This window comes from Mustela nivalis, assembly GCF_964662115.1.
Source record: "Mustela nivalis genome assembly, chromosome: 9".
NCBI lineage: Eukaryota > Metazoa > Chordata > Mammalia > Carnivora > Mustelidae > Mustela > Mustela nivalis.
The window spans coordinates 118,249,822-118,269,422 of NC_139028.1; the positions used below are offsets into that span (position 1 = coordinate 118,249,822).

General features: G+C 67.6%; 1 protein-coding gene across 6 annotated transcripts in view; it reads right to left on the reverse strand.

Annotated features, from left to right (window-relative positions):
* The window catches only part of KCNQ1 (potassium voltage-gated channel subfamily Q member 1), a 307,094-nt gene extending 297,018 nt beyond the window's left edge, over positions 1–10,076 (reverse strand). Inside the window, exons 1-2 of one of the 6 annotated variants that reach the window (XM_082749164.1) lie at positions 9,638–10,076; positions 9,063–9,142 (exon numbers count right to left, since the gene is read on the reverse strand). In XM_082749164.1, the coding sequence (XP_082605290.1) occupies positions 9,063–9,142; positions 9,638–9,958 (401 nt within the window). In that variant the 5' untranslated portion in view covers positions 9,959–10,076. Of the gene's footprint in view, positions 1–6,077; positions 6,177–8,096; positions 8,835–9,062; positions 9,190–9,637 lie in introns of those variants that run through there. The other 5 variants (XM_082749162.1, XM_082749163.1, XM_082749166.1 and 2 more) reach the window with 5 other exon arrangements.
* Between the last annotated feature and the right edge of the window lie 9,525 nt (positions 10,077–19,601).

Consider the following 19,601-nt stretch of genomic DNA (forward strand, 5'->3'; position numbering starts at 1 on the left):
TTGTTTCTCGCACAAATGTCTGTACCCGTGTCTTCACGCGCCTGGCTTTGGGGTCCCGGAGGAGCCCCCAGAGTCCACCTGCTGGGCAGTGGGAGGGTCCAGCGGGCTCCTCCTCGGGCCTGTGCTCGCCCAGCCTGCGGACTGGAGTTCCCGCTCCAGGACGTCCGGAAGCTGAGTCTGTACCTAGGGGTTTATCCTGTCATGGCTTCCCTGCCTGTGACAGGCCAGCCCCACACGGTTTTAACTAGCCAGGCCTACATTTCACAACTTTCTGGGCTGCCCTAGCCAAAAACGCAGATGTGACTTTATAAGAGACCCGCTGGACACGTCACTGGACAGGAGACCAAACCACACGGACCATCAAGGTCAAATGTTCACGGCACGTGGCTCCCTGGGCACCACCTGAAATGCTCCTGGGCTCCCCTGGCAACCCCCTCTGCCACATGGGGGGCACTTCTGGGAGACAGTGGCCTGTGCCCTGGTTTGGGGCTCCCCTGCTCCTCTGCCCAGCTGGGTAGGCGAGAAGCAGCCAGCAGGTCAAGGAAGCAGCCCCTGCGGGACCGGGTGGGTCGGGTGGTCTCCATTTAGAAAAGCAACCCAGGGCTGAAGGAAGCTGGGGGTGTGTGTGTGGGGGGTCTCTGTCCAGCTGGCCTGGCCTTAGGTCCCGTCTTCTGACTCCAGGTGGCCTTCTCTGCATGGCACGTGGCCACCAAGTCAGCAGGGAAGTGCAGAGAAGCCCCGTCCTGAGGACGTTGTGGAAAGAAGCTGGGAGGGGGCCCAGCCCTGGGGCACCCGGGGACGGGGAGGAGCCCACAGCCCCAGCCTCCCAGGGGCCCGTCCCCCGACGGCACAGCGTGGCTGCCAGCGCTCTGCGGAGGGGCAGAGGGGGCCTCTGCGGACCGGAGGCGAGGGCCGGCAGAGCAGGGTGCCTGTGGGCACGATGCCAGGAGCGAGACCCCCGCCTCCCTTGAAGACATCAGCATCACACCCTCCTGGGCAGAAGAGGGGCTGCTGGAGCCAAGTGGCCAGACCTCAGTTTCCCCAGCTGCAGGTGGCTGAAGAAAGGGGAACTGGGACCAGGTCCAGAGTCCTAGATCGGGGGGCGGGGGCGGGGGCAGGCTGGGCTCTCCCACCTGGGCCTTGTTCAGAGAGTTCCGCCCACCCCCTCTCTGGCTGCCCAGAGCCCTCCACGGACAGCAGCATCGCCGTCCCTGGGGCTACATGGTGGTCCTTCCAGAGGGACCCAGCCTGTGGAAAGACACAGGCTCCTGCTCGGGATGCACTGCCCAGTGCTCAGACCTGCACAGGTGGGCAGCGGTGGTGGGGGGGGTTCCACCCACCCTCAGGCTCTGCGCCCACCACCAGACAGCTGCTGTGGACACGGAGACATCCCCAAGGAACGTGCTCTGCAGAGCTCCCCCACACCCTCTCCAACCCCCCGGAGCCGGCAGGACTCGCCTCCTTCCCGAGCACACCCTTCTCCCAAGCTCAGGAATGCGCTGGATAAAAATACCCACTGACAGAGATCTCCAGGCCCGGCCAGGCTCTGGGCTTGGAGCTGCCAGGCAGCAGGCTGACCGCCGCGGCCCAGGCTGGAGGGGGCCTGGGCTTCCGAGGCCGGGTGCCAGAGGTGACCCTGTCTGGAGTGCCTGTCTTGCCGGCTGCTGGGGAGCGGGGGGACCGAGACAGCCCTTGGGGGCCCTGCCCATACGCCCGGCCCTTCTGCCGTCCAAGAGCAGCTGAGCCATCAGGGGTCTCAGCTCTGGGGCGGGGCGCCGGGGAAACGAGGCAAGGCTCCACCTGGGGCAATCTAGGAAGGTGTCCTGGAGGAGAAGCCTGCGGTTCTGGGCAGCGCGGCTTTAAGGCAGAGGCCGGAGCAGCCAGACTGAAGGCCTGTGAAGGCTGGACTCCCCCCCACAAGGGAGCGGTCCTGCGACCCAAAGGGCCCATTCACCGGCCACAGCAGCGCCTCCGGGCTGGGCCTTGCCCCGGCACCTGCTCCCTCCTGCCCAGCGGCTCCTCCCATCTCCTTCCAAGACAAACGGGTCAGCACAACCTCCGGCCACCCGAGAGGGCCTCAGCAGGCCTACCTGGATTCCAGCCCGGCTGGAGGAGGGAAGCACGGGCTTCTGAGTCAGACGGCCTTGAGCACGCGCAGCTGTGTGGCCTTGGGCCCCTCACCTCCCCTCTTGGAGCCCCCAAGGTTTGCACATGGCACCACCCGTCCCCCTCCCCTTGCATGGGGTTGGGGGGTAAAGGGAGCCCAACCCCTGTGTCCCAGCACCTTCACCCCAGCCACTGCCCACGAGAGCCCAGAGAAGGGGCCCCGTGTCACCCAGACCGTCCCAGAGCCCAGGTCCCATCACAGGCGCATGTGAGGATGGGCTCGGGTCCCCCAGCCCCCACACCGGAGGCCAATCCAGACCACTCTGCCCTCCGGGACGTGCGGGGCTGCTCCCAGCACCTGGAGGCCTCAGGAGAGAAACTGGTGGCCCTCGCCGCCCCCCAGGGGGTGGACGGTCGCCCATGCTCTCGGGACCAGAGCCTCCTCCACGCTCTGCCCCTCGCCGCCAGACCCTTGCATGCAGAGAACGGAGCCACCCACGCCTGGCCCACCGCGCCACAACCGGATCCACGGGTCACAGTTCAGAGGGTGTGGACAGTCCAGTCCTCTGCGTCCCCGCCTCCAGCCGCAGGGGCTGGGAGCACAGGGGCTTCCAGAAACTTCTGTGTGGCCCAGGGCCCACGCAGTGCGCACCCCCCACGGGCTCCTCCTGGGCCCGCCACACTGCCAGGGCAGAGTGCTGTGCTTGGACGCCTGCTCCCACTTCACAGGACCAGACCCGTGCTGGCTCCATCCCTCCAGAGAACGGGGGCCGCACCGGCCGAAAGCTGGTTTCGAACTCAAGCCTGAGAAGGGCTGCAGGGCTCACCGCGTTCCTAGCCAGGGACCCCGGCAGGAGCGGCCACTCAAGCACGGGACGCGTGCATCCCCACCTCTCTGAAGGGAGCTGGTGGACGGCAACCCTCGGCCTGGGGAGTTGCCCACACCGGCCTGCAAGTAGCACCCCCAGGCACAGGGGCCGGGGACCCCCACTCACACCAGCAAAGACGTCCAGCCCTGGGGGAGCGCCCTCAGAGCTGGCTCCCGGAGGAGGAGGGGTCTGGGCGCCCGACTCCCTGGGAGGCAGGGACACGGGGCGTGCCGGACCGCAGGGAGACCCTGGGGGATGCAGCGCTCCAGGCCCCCCGCTGCTTCACTAGACGTGGCCTGTTTCCAGCCCGGAGCTGCTCACCGATCCCAAGACCGGACATGGCAGCATCCGCTGCTTCTGTGTCCATGACAAGCCGGCTCCTGAGCCCTGGGGCAGCCCTGCCGGGCAGAGAGGTGCAGGGGTCTCCTGGGGTGGTCATAACAAAGCCCCACAGATGCTCACTGTCCCCCCGTCCCGGACGCTGAAGCCCGGGATGCAGGCATGGGCTGGCGGGTCCCCCCAACCCTCTCCTCTCCTGTGCGGACGGCCATGCTCTCCCTGGGCCCTCACAGGGTCGTCCCTCTGTGGGTCTCATCCCCTCTTCTCCTCAGGACCCTGGTCCCACGGGGTCGGGCCATCCGGGTGACTCCATTTCACCTTGATCCCCGCTGCCGAGGCCCATCCTCTAAATGCAGCCACGTTGTACGTCCCACGGCTCAGGGCTTTGCCATAACGGTTTCAACACGAACATAGCCCCTGTGATCACGAGAGCACAGCCCACCACCCGCAGCACACACGACAACCCCTGACGGCCAGGCCCTGAGATCTCCGTGTCCCCGCCCCTCCTAGTCACCGGCAGGTCACCCCATGGGCACTGAGCAGCAGCTGGGACACCTCCCACCTCTGTTCCCCAGGACGGCCCCCCAGGCCCAGCCCCAGCCCCCATGACAGCCCGCTGCAGGGTACAACCCCACTGCAGGGGACTGTGAGTGCCGAGGGGTCCCTCCGTTCCTGCGGCACGCCCACCGGGGCAGGCAAAGCCCAGCAGGAGCCACTGACTCAGGGCGAGGTGCAGGGAAATGTCCTTTCCCACCTGAGCAAGCCTGCGGGAAGGGGACACCTGCCCGTCCGGCCTGCCACGGAGGGGGTGCACACCCAGAGAGCTGGGGAACGCGGCAGGCCTGCCCGGCCCAGCGTCAGACATGAAGCCCCACCCCCGTCCACACTCTCTGCACCGCCTGGTCAGCCCACCGCCCGCACCAGGTGGCCTCCTGGCCCCAGACCCTGGCTTGTGCCCAGGGCTCCTGCCGATCCAGACTCTCGGGTCTCCCACCCGAGACCACCCCTCCCCTCCCACCACCTTCCTTGCAGCCTCGAGGTCTCCCCCTTCCAGGGCTGGTGACATATGGGAGGCCTGTGATCCCCCAAGTAAGCCGGACCATGAGCAGAGGACCAGGCCCCAGAGAAGGGGACACAGGAAGACGCACCAAAAGGAACTCCCAGCTTCACCAGGAGCCGGGGCGGAGGGACAGGCGGAGGAGGCTCAAAGGGGGCGGTGGGAAGAGACGGGACGGCCGACCTCCTGTGCACCGCGCCTGCCACGCAGCCCACTGAAGCACGGGCGGACTCCTGGCACGTCAGCGACTAACGCTCACTCGCCATGAGGGGCTGCCAAAGCCACCCGGGGGCCTCAGAACTGTCAGGCCAGGTGACAGGAGGCCGCGGCCAGGGGTGCCCAGCAGAGCTCGAGGGTTGGGGCACCCGATCTCCAAGCCCCAGGACGGCCAGAGCAGGTGCTGCCCGGAGAGGCCGCGCTGCACTGTGCGCTCGGAGCACCGGAGACGCCGGAGAACCGAGTGTCCGAGCAGCCACCGGGGCAGGACGCCGGGTCCAGGCTGTGTGGGTGGGAGGGCGAGGAGCCGCTGGGACAAGACAAGGCTCTGCACGGGTCACCCGGCCACTGCCGAGAGCTGGGGGGAGGGGGGCAGAGGGGAGGTAGGAGAGAAGGCGGGGCTCCCCGCAGCTCCTGGAACTGGAAGCCTCTCCCCAGTCAGGGGAAGGACAGGGAGCCCTGGGCGTCTGCAGAGGACAGGGGGACCCCGTCCAGGGTCAGGGAGTGGAGGTCACTACAGGAATCCCGCCTCCTCCTTAGGCTGGGCCTCTCCCTGACTGCCGGCTCCACCGAGACCCATTACGGGGAGACCAGACCCCATACCCCCGGCTACACTGGGAGTCGCCTCACAGTGGGGACACAAAGGGTCCTGGGAGGCCGGGAGTCAGGGGGCAGGAAACGCGAGCGGACCGGGCAGTAGAGTCCTGCCCGCCGAGCCCAGCAGCCGGGGCAGGCCAGGCGCACGCCGAGCCCAGCAGCCGGGGCAGGCCAGGCGCACGCCGAGCCCAGCAGCCGGGGCAGGCCAGGCGCACGCCGAGCCCAGCAGCCGGGGCAGGCCAGGCGCACGCCGAGCCCAGCAGCCGGGGCAGGCCAGGCGCACGCCGAGCCCAGCAGCCGGGGCAGGCCAGGCGCACACAGGAAAGGCTGCTCTCCTGGCGGCCGGCGGGAGCAGGGGTTCCCCGACGAGGAGGGGACAGGATATCCTGGCTCGCTTCCCCAGCAGGGAGAGCGCGCCCAGGCCTGCAGGGCCCAGCGGGACAATGGCTCCCACATCTCCCCACCTGCCCGGCCCTTCAAGGCCAAGGACACGAAGCTGGCCGGCCACAGCAACAATCCTGTCCCTTTCATGGAGTGACTCCACAAGGACATGGCCTTCTCTCGCACTATCTCAGACACTTCTTAGAGCCACACAAGGGCCAGCGTGGCCGCCGGCCATCCTGGGCCCTGGCCACTCAGCCACAGGCCACCGCTTTGACCCCAGCTCAAAGGTGAGGTCTCCTCCAAAGACTGGCCAATCCAGGGCCTGCTGACCTCCTAGACATATGGCAAGGGGCAGTCACCTTCCCAGGCCCCAGCTAAGCCACATGCCCTGCCTGGCCAGGGTCCTCCCCAGCCCCCAGCCTGCATCAGGGGAGCTGCAGCTGCTGTCCACTCTCCAGGGCCGCAGCATACCTCCCACAGGGCAGGGCCCAGAGCAGGAAATGACTGACCCAAGGTCACACGGCCACTCCAGGAGCATTCCTTCCTGGCTCGCCCCCGCGGGGAAGATGCTCGGTCACCATCTCCAGAAGCCACCCCTGCTGGCCAGCTCCTAGAGAGGCCGGGCAAACGCAACTCTGCTGAGCAAACTTCCGAGAGCTGAACAATCGGAATCAGGAAGAAAACACGAGTGTAAGCAGAGACTTCCTCTGGGGTGCGGCGAGCCCTCTTCCTCCACTCGGCACCACCGCGGCCAGGGAGCCCAGGCGGCAGGCACCCACAGGCCTGTGCCCCTGGGACGCAAACCAGTGCGGCTTCGGGCTGCCCCTCGCCCTGGCAGCTGTCCAGAGGTGGGGAGGCACCGCGACACCTCCTGGCGGCCCTCCAGGCATGCCTCCTGACTGCGCCCGGCGCTGGCCTCTCAGCAGGGTCTTCTCCAGGACCCAGCTGTGGAGACCATGCCAACCCTGGGCGTCTCGGGAGAGGGCTGGGAGGCAAGCAGCCCGCGTGAGCAGCGGCACCCACAAGGCTGACATTGGCTGGACATTGACACAGCTGGTGTCGGACTCGTGGGATGCCTTGGGGTCCGTGCACGCAGACCCTCCCCCACGCCCCGAGACAAGCCACTGCTGCAGCCGTGGGCAGGGCCATAGATCAGCCGCGGTCACGGGGCACGCACGCTCTGACACTGTGGCAGGTGGGGACTGGGTGGGGAGGAGGCTTCAAGACTTGGGCCCATCCACGACTCCAGGGACACAGTCCCCGCGACCTGCCTTCCTGCTGCGAAAGCCCTCTCCTCTGCACAGAGGGAGCACCCCTGATCCAACCTACGCTTACAGAGGAGCCAAAGCGTGAGGCTGAGGCTGCCCCCTCCCCCCCTGCCTCACCTGTCCAAGACCATGCTCCAGGCCAGCCAGAGCCTGGCTCCCACCGCACCCCTGGGGCCCCAGTAGCGGCCGCCTTGGCAAGAGGTAAAAGGGTCCCGAATCCTCGCCCTCCTCCGTCCCAGGTGTCTCCCAGCCACTGGCCGGCCAAGGCAGCAGGAACGAGCCCCTGTCACCACCCACAGGAAACCAGAGGGAGCCCCCAGTCCTCATGATCCGTGGGGGGATGGCCGAGGGCGGGCCCGGGCCAGAGGCTGGCACTGTACCAAGAAGCTGAGGGCTGGGCAGCCAGGAAGTGGAACCACAGAGAGGCAGGGGAGGGCTCCAGGCGGGCAGCAAAGAGGGTGGCCCCGAGGAGGTGACTTCCTTGTAGCCCCCGCCCGAGCAACGGAGTGGCCCGCCCTGCCCCACACAGGCACGCCACGGCAGGCATCAGAGCCACCTGGGTGACAGAGCCCAGGTGCACCCTCTGGGACACAGCTGCCGCCCATTGAGGGCTGGAAACGTGGGCCCAATCCCGCCCCTCCCCGGAGCCCCCTCCAGCCTCCTCTGCTTCAGGAGCCTGGTCCCCTGAGGGGGGTAGGGCCTTCCCCGCAGCCACAAGGACCCCTGAGGGGACAGCGCTCGGCCTGCCACCCTCTGGGGCAGTCCTGCACCCGCTGGCCCAGGAGACGCCCCGCACGTGGTCTGCCTTGAGCGGGGACATGTTGCTCCACAAGCAGGAGCCTCGGACCCTCCCCTCCTGGGGGCTCCTGAGTCCTGGGCGCCCGCGACCCTGAGGAGTTCTCTCCTTTACACCCAAGGGCAAGCTCCCAGGGCACGCGTCCTTTCCCAGGAGGATTAACACCTGGACCGTCCTTCCCGGGGGGAGTGGAGCCAACTGCTGGGCTCGGGCAGCCTCCCCCACCCCCGCATGCCCCGGCAGAGCCTGCGGGAAGCCCCCCTTCCCGGGGTCGGACCCACACGGCCCTGGACTTCACAGGACGGGCTCCTCGAGTCCTGTTTTCCCCATTAACCTCTTCGTGCCTCCGGCAGCTCGGTTCGCAGCGGGCGCGGTCCCCGCAACAGCAGGTGGCACGAGACTGCCCCCCCCCGCCCCTCTGCGGCCCGCGGAAGCCCCCGGGCGCGGGCGGCGGCGGTACTCACACGGCGAAGTGGTAGACGAAGCACTTCCAGCCGGTGGGGCGCTCGAGGAAGTTGTAGACGCGGCCCTGGATGTGGGTGCGCGCGAGCAGCGGGCGGCGCGCGCTGTAGATGGAGACGCGCGGGTCGAGGCTCACCGGCGGGCGCGCCGCAAGGTCGGCGGGCGGGGGCGCGGCGGGGGGCGCCAGGGGCGCGGGCCCGGGGGCGCCGGGGGGCGCGATGGGGGCGTAGAGCGCGCCGCCCGCCGGGCCGCCCTCCGCCAGCTCCAGCGAGAAGGGACACTTCTTGGCCAGGCCCGCGCTGCCCCTCCGGGAGCCGGACAGGCGGCCGCAGCCCCAGCGCTCCTTGTCCGGCCTGGGCGGGGAGGAGGCGGCGGCCATGGCCAGGCAGGGCGCGCGGGGGGCCGGCGGGCGGCGGCGCGGGGAGCTGCGGCGAGGGCGGGCGCCGGGGGCGCAGTGCGGGCGGCCGCTGCTGCCGGCCGGGCCGCGGGGGGCCGCTGCCCGCCCCGCCCGGGCATGGGGGCGGGGCCGGAGGGGGCGGAGGCCACGGGCCGGTCCCCGGGGATGGCGGCCCCGCCCCTGGCCAGACGCCCCGCCCGGACCAACCGCCGCTCGCGGGCGCCCCAGCCCGCGCCCCGGGCCGCTCTCCCGCTTGGCCGCCGGGTCCTGCGGGGTGGGCGCCCACCTGCTCGTCCCTCCTGTCTGCACCCACTTGCTCCGCCCGCTCCGTCCGCGCTCCGCTGCTCCGCCCCTCTGGCGCCCACGTGCGCGCCCCGCCCCCCACGCCCACCTGCGAGCCCGGTGCGGAGACCCCGCTGAGCGGGAGCGAAAGGCCGGGGCGCAGGTGCAGCGACTGCTAAGCGCCGGGTCAGGGCAGGAGAGCTGGAGAGGGCACGGGCACCCACTTCACTGGAGGGAGGCTGGGGTCAATGGGAGAAGGGGGGGCACCCTAGGGCACGCGCGGACTCACCGTCTTGACGCTCGCAGGGCCACGGGTGAGCTCCTCCAACACCCTGAGCAACGCCCGTTCCCTGTGCCCGCCCATTCACCCTGTGGGTGGAGAAAAATGCAGTCGGGTCGGTGCCCACGGGGGGCCATCGGACAGGAGGCAAGCCTGGGTCACTGTCGGTCAGGGACAGCCCTTGGGAGCCCTGCCCATGGGGGATGTGGGGCCCACTGGAGACAGCCCGTCAGCGGTGTGGGCAGGGCCTGACCGCGGGGCAGGTCACGGCAAGGCATGTTCAAGGACCTAGGGATGGGCAGAATGGGTGTTTTGTCCTCCTGGAGCTCCGCCCTGGCTTTGCCATGGCACCCCATGGATTTCCCAGGATGCCGGGGGTCAGGGGTTTAGAGGCAGGACCGGGTCCAGTGTGTGAGGTCCTCCACCCTGCCTTGGGCCATCGCTGGGCAGGCAGTCGGTTCCCTGCACGTTGGGGTGCGGGGGTGAAGGATGGGGGAGGGGGACGGGAAAAAAGGCCTCTCTGGGGACCTTGCGCAGGGAAGAGGGGTCACCGTAGGACTTTCCTGTAAGGGACCAGAACCTACCAGACACTTCCCCGGTCTTCCTGAGCACCCAGGCTGATTGATTTCACGTACGCGCCCCCCCACGGCAGAAAACCAGGTCTTGCTGGTGGCTAGAGTACCCTTCACCCCTGATGGTCCCCCACAAACGACGGCCAGCCGTTTGTATTTGCAGACAAATGAGTGACGTGGGTCCCGGCCTGTGCCCGGCGCTCCCGAGACTGCAGGGCCACTGAGGCTAGGGAAGCTCCCAGGGGAGTACAAACCCCGGCAGGCAGCCAGAGGGAGGTGGAGAGTCTGCCTCCGCAGAGCCCCAGGGGACAGGCTGGGGCACACAGGGGGCATTCAGTCGGCGCTTTCTGGATGCGTGCCCGCGTGAGCAAGTGCTGTCCACACGGCTACTTCGCCCTCCGAAGGAGGACGCCGGTCTTCTACTGGAGGAAGGACAGAAGGAAAGTCTGCTTGCACCCACCTCACCCAGGCCACGAGGAGCAGGTTTCAGAAGGATCAGAGGCTCAGATATAAAAGTGGAGATGCGGTCACGTGGGCTCTGTGAGCCGGTCCGGGGAATTCCGCAGCCACCTGTGGGCAGGGCCAACACGTCCCCCGGTGCTCCAGGTCCAGACAATAGCTGAAATTAGCAAAGTCGGAAAGACCAATGAGCCGCGGGGAAGGGTGTTTACGACCTCGATGGCAGGTCGAGGATTAACCACGCCGGGATGTCCGACATGGGAGAGGCCGTGGCAGACGGCCCTCGCAGAGGTGGGCCGAAGACGCCAAGCATTCCCAGGGCAAGGGGGAGTCCATGATCTTTGCACTTAAAGAAAAACAAGCGATGTCAGTGGTAACAAGTAAAATGCAAATTAAAGGTGCTTGCTGGCTGACGGCATTGCTCCCCTATGGGGTTGGCAGTGGTCCAGACGTTTGGACGTCCACACGTTCCAAGGGCGAGGCCCCCAGGGTCCGCACACTCACATCGCTGGCGGGCAGGGGCCGGCGTTACTGGCCACACGCTCAGGGTAGCTTCACTTTCAGGAACGGACCCAAAGCCCCATGCAAAACAGAAAGCGAGGCACACGGCGCTGGTCACATCAGGAAACCTCGCTAACGACGGGAACGTCCCTCCAGGAGCTGAACGAAGCTCCGCACAGCCACCTGGGGACCCCGTTGTCGGTATTTTCACCAGCGTCTGAGGTCGGAGGAACTCAAAGCGCCCCCGTCACAGTAGTGCTAGTACTCTTACTTTGGGATTATGCATGGGATGTTAGGCTCCTTAAGAGCCAAGACTTTCAGGGTGCCTGGGGGGTTCAGTGGGTTCAAGCCTCTGCCTTCGGTCGGGTCATGATCTCAGGGTCCTGGGATCGAGCCCCGCATGGGGCTCTCTGCTGGGCGGGGAGCCTGCATTCCTCCCTCTCTCTGCCTGCCTCTCTGCCTACTTGTGATCTGTCAAATAAATAAATTTAAAGAAAAAAAAAAAAAGAGCCAAGACTTTCAGTGTAAGGGAAGCAGGAGGAGGAAACCCGGCAGGTACAACCCATCCTTGAGTTCAAATCAGGAACATTGGCATTAACCACTGTGCCCTTTGTCTGCAAACAAAGTTAGTCTCTTGCCCCGTGCGCCGAAAAGTTTCAGGAGGGCCCGTCCACAGCAGGACGATCCGAGCGTGAAACAGAATCACGGAGCAGAAGACACCCAATATCTTAAAAAATAAAAAATCCGTTCACTACGACGCAACAAAAGAGCCTCCTTGACCCTCTGCTGGTTGCTCTGGAGCCCAGTGCGGAAGGGACGGTCGTGCGGGTCCTGCCCGCCCCGTTAGCACTGACCTTCAGGAGGAAGAAGCCACAGGTGCCGCACATGGCGCTACTTCCTCCTGCCCCTGTGCGTCCTGTGATGTCGGAAACGGCTTTGAAGCCGTCGGCAGGCAGGGTGGGGTGCCGAGTCGGGGCAGAGATTAGACCCAACGGCCGCTGAATTGGCCATTGTTGGGTGGCCGCTGAATAAGCTTGTGACGGGAACAACCGGACTTTTGTGTCTGTTTCTGTATTTTTAAAAATTATGACAGGTCGCCCCCCACGCACCTGGGGAGGCTTGGAGGGCCATGTGCCGGGCTGGGGCCGTGGCGGGGAGAGAGCACGGGGCTCTCAGGGTGCCCTGAGCCATGTGGGAAGCTGCTCTGGGGACCCTGGGCCGTGGCAGGGGGACTCTGGGAAGCACGGGAAGGGGGCTGCCGAGAGCTCCCTGCGAGCTCCCAGGAGCCGGGGGTGGCCTGGGAGAGGGACCGAGGCCCTGGGCTGACCGGTGGGAGCGGGTAGGGGGTGAGACCAGGTGTGCGGGCATGGGGAGCCGGGTTGGGACTCACTGGGCTCAGAGAGGGAAGGACGCAGGCCCCTGGGAGCAGGAAGCCTGACCCAGGCCTCGGCTCACCAGCTGCCTTTCGGATCAGCCCTCCTGCCCACAGCCCCCTCCCCAGGCTGAACACGGCCCTCAGCTCCCTCGTGGCCCTGCATCCCGCACCCACCCCCATTCCTTCCGTGGGGCCAGAGGGTGCCCAAAGACACTGGGGTAAAATGAGGCTGGTGACGGTGGGCATGGGCGGCTCCTGTGAGGTCTGTGGGCCGGGGGCACCCCCAGAGGCTTCTCAGCTGGTGACCTCCGATTCGGCCTCAGTCCTCACTGAGCACCCGTCGTTCCGGCAGCAGCGCTGCCCTCCTGGGGGTTAGGGTGCATGGGGGGAGCGGAGAGGGGGAGGGCAGGCTGCTGGGGCAACCCCGTGGCTGGTGAGGGTCCCTCGGAAGCACGACAGCACACTGGGGAAGGTGGCTTTTCCCGCCACCACTGGCCCCGTGATTGGCCTTGTCTCTGGCCTGGCCCGTGAGCGGCTGTACACATGGGCCCTAGACACTCGCCCTCAGCGGAGACCCCTGCTGCCCCAGTCGGTGGGGACAGCAGCCCCGAGGCAGGGTCTCCAGCTGCTGGACACAACAGCCTGGGCTCTGGGAGGGCACGAGCTCCCCATGCAGACAGACGCAGGGCGGCCAGGGAGGGCCCAGGAATCGGCATGTCAGGGAGTTCCTCTTCCTCCCACACAGGGGACACGGAGCATCCCCAAGTCTGGGCACCGCACTAGGACAGAGGCCACATGGGAGTCCCTCGGCGCCGAGCTGACCTCGTCTCTCCCACTGGTGGGCTGTCACGCCACGGAGCCGGCCGGCTCCGACTGTGTGCCCGGCCCCACCAGCAAGAGGCCTTGCCTCGGTGGGTCTCACGGCCAAGCAGGCTGGACCGCGCTGGACAGGCCGTCACCGCACGGGAACCAGCGAGGCAGGAGGCCCTTGTCCTGTCCCCTCTACTTGCCGCCTGAGGTCACTGCCCCATCTCCTTCCAGGGCACTAGGCTAGGGGCTGTGTGTGGGCCCGTGTGTGTGTGTGCACACGTTACAGTGCACGTGGGTACGCACGGGTCATGCCTGTATACAGGTATGACGCATACGTACGCGTGTGCACCCACATAAGCCCTTTTGTGATCACAGTGGGACAGAGGTGCTCTGTCCACACCCCTAAGGACAGCCTTGGGGCAGTAGGGTCTGGTGGGGCAGGAAGGAAGAGGCGGTGGGAAGAGGCCAGGGCGGTCAGAGTTGATGGCCACGCCCGCGGACTCACACGCCCACACTCGGCCCTCCTAGCCCAGGACCCCAAGTCCCGCCCAGCGCCCCGTGGGCGAGTGGCGAGCTCCCCGTGTTTTCTTGGGTCTGAGGTTAGGTCATGTGGCATCACGGCTCCTCCGCGGCTCCTTGATGGCACTTGCTTTGTGCTGGGGCTTCGGCTGCGGAAGGGTGTCGTGGCTGGTCCCCTCAAGTCTCCCGACCAGCCTTGGAGCCCCCCTCCCCTTCAGAGCTCCAGTCCTGGGGACCAGCTCCGAGAATCCCAGGAACGAGGGTCCAGGCAGCTGCTGCCACGGGGCAGGGTCCCGCTCGCAGCCGTCCTGGCTGTGGTCGCCGGGGACGGAGAAGTCAGCTTGGGGACTTGGGCTCAGCCCCCTGCCGGTGGCCCTGCCTGCTAGTATCTCTGCCGGCAGCGGGCCAACTGCTTACGAAGTAGAGACTCGACCTTTGCCGGCCCGCGGCCTCGTGCCCTTTGCTGAAATCACCCCAAAAACATGCCGCTTCAGACACTCACCCTAATCTTTGGTTTCCTGGTGGCCTGGGTGGGTGAGGTCTGCGGCCCTCCGAGCCAGGCAGGGTCCTGGGGAGGGGCACACCCCTGCCCAGCCCAGCCCGGAGAGTGTGGGCCACTTCTGGTGACCAAGAGCCGCCTTCACAGGGCACGCCCTGCCCGCCCCCCACCGCCGAGAGAGCAGCCCTCACCCCTGCACCCGGCTTCCACTGCCCCTGCTCTAGGAGCTTCCGACACCCAAGCAGCCCTTTCCTTGCTGGACAGGCAGGTGGGTGTCCCCGGCCACCTGGAGAATGGAGGGCAGGGGAACCGGACTAGGTGGTCTGTCCCCTGCCCCTCAAGGCCAGCGGGGCCATCTCCTGGCCAGGGTTCTCGTCCGGTGGCTGGTGTGGCTGACTTGGCACTTCAGCCAATAGGTGGCTCCTCTGAAGGGGCTCCCGGGGCCTGCCTTGGAGCCAGAGCCAGCCTGGGCCTCAGCCAAGAGCGGACTTGGACGGGACAGGTGAGCAGGTCAGGCCAAAGGCTGGCAGGGAGGCTGGGGGGAGTGGGTGGAGCCAGGAGCGACAGGGGATGAGTGGTGGAGCAGAGGCAGGGGCGAGTTGGGGGGCTGGACTCCCTGGGCGCCCACGGAGTCCCCAGCCTCGCTTGGCTCCAGCGCAGGGGAGGCCCGGTGAGCGGAAGCCAGGCCCGGCCGTGGGGGGTTGAGGTCATCCGGGAGATCCACAAACCAAGGGAGAAGCCACAGGGGAGCCTCAGAGACCGTGCACGGCAGCTAGCCTAGCCCCTCGCCTGCTCCCCGCAGCTCCCCGAAGCCTGTGCAGAGCCGTCCCCGCCGGCAGGTGGGCCCCGGAGGGCTGAGACCGACTCACGCGTGGCTGCGAGTCCAGGGGCACACGAGGGGCGGCCGGTGGTGGTGAGCGGGTGGCTCGAGAAGGGAACGGAGGCGTGGGTGGGCGGCAGGACGGACGGACGGACGGACGGGTGGAGTCACAGACAGACGGCTGGACGGCTGGGGGGTGGGTGAATGCATCACAGCCAGACAGACCACCCTCCCCTCAGTTACTTGCACCAACATCCCCTTTGAGATGGGGTCGTCCTTGACACGCCCGTTCAAAACTAAAATCCCCAACCGTGTGTTCTCCTGGCTTTTTCCACAGCGATTTTAATCGTTTCTTTCTCTCATTTACTTCTGAGACGTTTCATTGTTCATTGTGTCTCGCCTGCCCCCAGCACAGTGTTGGCACATGGGAGCTGCTCGGTAACCGGCGACAGAAGGAGCGGAAGGGTGACGCACGGCGGGGACCGCGGGGGGGGTGCCCGGGCACCAGGAGGTGGGGGCCCCCAGGGAACCCTGCCTGCAATAAGCCTTGCCGGCCCCGGAGAAGGGGAAGTTGGTTTCTTCACACACACAGACACACACACAGACACACACGCAGACACACACGCAGACACAGAAACACGCACACCGACACAGACAGACACAGACACAGGTCCCCGCGCCGCACGCTCACTTCCCCGGGGCCCTGGGGCCTGGAGGGCTGCAGTGACTATGAGGTCGCAGGCTCGGTTGGGACGGCTGCCCCGGCCCCACTGCCCTGCCGGTGGCGGCGTTGTCACGTGCTCACCTCGCGGGGGACTGGGCGTCTCTGCCATCGCGGGAGGGTTAGCCGCCAGCCCCACGGCCCCTCCCGCAGGTGCGCACGCAGCAGGAGGGACAGACTCCGAGGGCCCCAGGGGACGCGGGAGCCCCCTCCCTGGGGATCCCCCTCCCTGGGCCCAGCCTCCGGCAGCCACACCTGCTCTGGCCGGCCTGAGTGGGCGGCCGCCCCCCAAGCTGGAGGAGACGCTCCTTTATTTGTGGTTCTGCCTTGGGCCTGCAGCACCCTCCAGGGCCGGGTGGGTGTGTGCCGGCCGGCTGGCAGCTCCACAGCCTCTGCTCCAGGAGGACGGGAGCCTAGGCCGGGGGGAGGGGTGGGCCAGGTCGTCGGCCCCTTCCAGGGTTGGTGGAAACACGGGCTCCGGGCAGAGAGGTGGCCAGCGCAGGGGCTGAGGAGGCTGGACGCCGGAGGCCTCGCCGCCACCCTCTGCCCCTTCCTTTTCTGGACCCTGCTCCTGGGGACGGAGGACAAGCGCCCAGCAGCCAGACCCAGGATCCTGGGCTGGGATCCCAAAGGTCCCTCAGGAGCGTTCTGGCTGGGGCCGTGGGGGACGAGGGCCCTCTAGGGATAGCTTCACCACCACAGGTCTGGGGCGGGCAGGCGGGGGGGCTGCGTCTGCTGAGCCGTGGAGATGGGCCGTGGAGATGGGCGGCAGACCCGGGACAGCGGGGAGGGTGGGGGTCTGTGTTGCTCTGCGTGGGCGACCTTGAAAGCCACGGAGCTCTTGGCCTCTGCTGGGGGCATTCGGGTGGGCGGTTGGTGGCCCTGTCCTGCAGAACCTGACCTGTCCTCTCTACCTGGGAGGGGCCGGAGGGGCATGCCCTCCTGAGGGCAGGACCCTCCCTGTCCCAGGGTCCCCAAGTCTGGGCCTCATGCAGACCCGGGGAAGCTTAGGGTTGGAGGAGACCCAGGGCCCGCTGTGACCATGGCTTTCGTGCTTTGAGACAAAGGAGCGACGGTGGCCAGAGGGGTGCTGACCTTCCCGCAGGCGACACCCTGTGTGGCCGGCACAGGCACGGGGCAGGCCTGCCCGTCCAGGGCCACACGGGTGCTGGTGTCCTTCCCAGGACTCGGCTGTGTCTCTGTGGGTCTCTGTGGTCACCCTGTCCACCTCCCCCCCACCATAGAGCGACAGTGACCCGGGGATGCTGGTCCTGCTCTCTCCCCAAGTGGCCACTACCCAAAGGTCACGTGAGCACAGTCCCGTCCATCGCGTGTGGTGCCGCCCCCCGGCCAGCTGCACGAAGTGAGGGAGACTGGCCCGCATGCACCCCCGGCCCCGGCTGAGCTTGTCCCGCCGGCCCCCAGTGGCTCCCACACAGACCACCCGTCGGCCCCCAGTGGCCCACACAGACCACACCCCTGCACTCCTGCTCGGGCCCCCAGCAGCTGTGGTCTGAGCCCAGGAGGCACCAGCGGCCTCAAGGGCCCACAGCTTCGAGCAGGAAGCAGACGGGCAGCAAACAGTACATGGAAAGTCACTGCAGAGGGCCAGGTTCCCAGAGACCCCCACCAGGAGTTGAGGGAGAGAGACATAGTAGACCCCTGTGCTGGGGGTCGGGGGGCATGTGGAGGAGCAGGGAGACAGCAGGAGGGAGGTGGGGACAAGGAGCAAGGGGGAGTCCAGACGCCTGGAGAGAAGGAGGTAGGCGATGGCCAGGGGAGGACAGGGGCCATGGGCTGGTTCGCGTTCTGTGCGACAATAGGGAGCCATGGAGGGTTGTAGGCAGCAGAGGAGCACGGGCTGGTACTGGGCTGGGGGTGGCTGGGGAGGCGTGTCCAGGAGGCAGAGACAGAGGGGCAGGACAGGAACGGAGGAAGGGAGGGCCCCAAGACTGCCCTGCCCCACAGGCTGGAGGGTCTGGGGAGACCCCCTCACTCTGCACCCTCCCCGGCACCTGCAGGGTTCCCAGCAGGGTTCCCCAGGCTGCAGGGGTGGGGGGGGTGAGTCCAGGCTGGTCCTTCAGAGGTGGGGACTGGCCCTGCAGAGCTCCCAGCCGCCTGCCTTACCAGGGCTGCGATCTGGCCCTCTGCACACGGCCTGCTCAGAGTCTGGTCCATGGACTCTGAGGCCCCGAGGGCTTGTGGGTTCCACATGCCTGGGTCCCCTTATTTCCCAAGAGGTCTCAGAAAACCCCTCTACCCGCTGGGTGGGCTCCCGGCAAAGCTACAGGCTGCGCCACAGGCGCTGGTCTGAGCCCTCCCGTCCAAGGGCAAAGCTGGCTTCTGCCACCGAGACCACCTCCGCCGTCCTGACGGCGCTCGCGGTCCTGGGGCGCCCTCTGGTGGCCGTAGGAGTCCCAGAGGGCAGGGCCTGAGGCCATCCCCCAGTCCCCCCGGAGCTCCAGAAGGATCCCCGGGGAGGCGGTCTGTGGAGGGGCCTACACAAGGGTCATCCCGGCTCTGCGGCCGGGTGTGACCCAGCGGTTCCGGAAGCTGGACCATTCGGGGACCCGCTTTTCAGAGAAACTGAGGCCCAGAGTGGTTCAAGAGCCTGAAGAATGCTCAGGGCGCGAGCCCCGGGTTCTGGGATTCCCGACAGCACCCCACGCACCCCGCCTGGCCTGCATGAGAATGCTCAACGGGGGTCGCCTGTAGGACCCCGCGCCCCAGGGTCAGCCGTTCCTGCTGGCTGGAGAGAGAAACTGAGGGACGTCCGTGTGGCTTGGCCGGACCCAGCCCCGGGCCACACATGGAGCGGGAGACAGTCAGTGAGGCAGCCTGGTGGCCCCTACGGGAGGCCCCTGTGGGAACCCAGAGGCCCGAGAGGCTGGCCCTCTGAGCCGGCGGCTTTGGGCACAGCAGGCCTGTGGGTCTGCCGTGCCCTGATCAGGTGGTGCCCGTGCTGGTCATGGCATTGGCTGCCCAGGTGCCAGGGCTGCAGGGCAGGGAGGGGAGGAGCAGGGAGCCGGCGCGGGGTGTCCCGTGTAGTGGGCCGCCCTCACTCTGCTCGCTGGGAGCAGCCGCATGTCAGGGCGCCGGGGACAGGGCCGGCAGGTAGGTGCCCCGGGCTGCCCGTCTCCAGGTGGGAGCGGTGGAGGGGTCCCCTGCTCCCAGGCGGGGCGGCGGGTGCTGTGGGAGGGGACGGGCTCTGGCCACCTCCTTGACTCCTGTTTCAGTCACTGGGTCTGGAGGGAACCCTGGTGGGACGGCCTCTCTGTGGGTGAGGCAGGGCCTTTGGGAAGGGGAGGCCCCTCTGCCCCTGGCCCACAGCCAGCGCTCGGGGGGAGTCTGGGGAGGAGGGATGGCCCCAAGGCCTGGGGTCCCGGTCTGCCCAAACCACCAGGAGAGGAGGTGGGGGCTCCAAGGCAGCCCCTGTCCGCACTGCCCTCTCCCTGCTCCGCGCCCTCCACGCCTGCCCCAGCGAGACCCGCATCCTCACGCGGGGACAGGGCGGCCACCGTGCTGCCCTCTGGCCTGCAGAGCGTGGTGTGGGACTGGTTGGGGCCTTCTCCCTGCTGCTCTCCCCCCGCATCTCCCGGAGGAAGAGAAGGGCCCAGAGAGGCTGAGGGGCCTGCCCGAGGTCCCACAGCGTGGGGAGGAGCTGGAGCGGGACTCCCGGGGCCCAGCTGCCTGGCCGCGTCCGCGCTGGGGCCGTTTCCCTGACGGCTGTTGGCCCCACGCGAGAGCCTCCACTACTTCTGCGGACAGGACTGGAGATTTTGCCTCCATTTCCCCGATCAGGATGGGGGACAGGACTCCAACCAGGGGTCAGACAGGCTCCCACCGCGGCTCCCTTGACTCCCCCCACCCCAGGAACAAGGAGGGCATTGAAGCCCCAGACACCTGCTCATGCAAATCCTGCCTATTTGCATGCCCTGCCCACCGGGCCCATTTGCCTGGCCACGGGCAATGTGCCGCCCCAGCGCCCCCAGCGCCCCCAGCGCCCCCAGCGCCTGGCATCACGCCCAAATGCTCTCCCCACCCTGTTCCCAGGCTGGATGGGGGGTGAGGGGTGGCGGTTGGATGATGAGGTTGGCGCCCCCCACTCCTGCTCGGAACCCCATGTCCCGTCAGTGAGGCCAGAGGCCCAGAGTCAGAGAGGGAAGGCCAGCGACCACCCCTGCCATCCCTGCCAGGCCCCGCCCCCGACCAGCCAGCCTGAGGACTGGGCCCCGGGCCCCAAACCCCCAGCCCCCCCACACCCCACTGTAT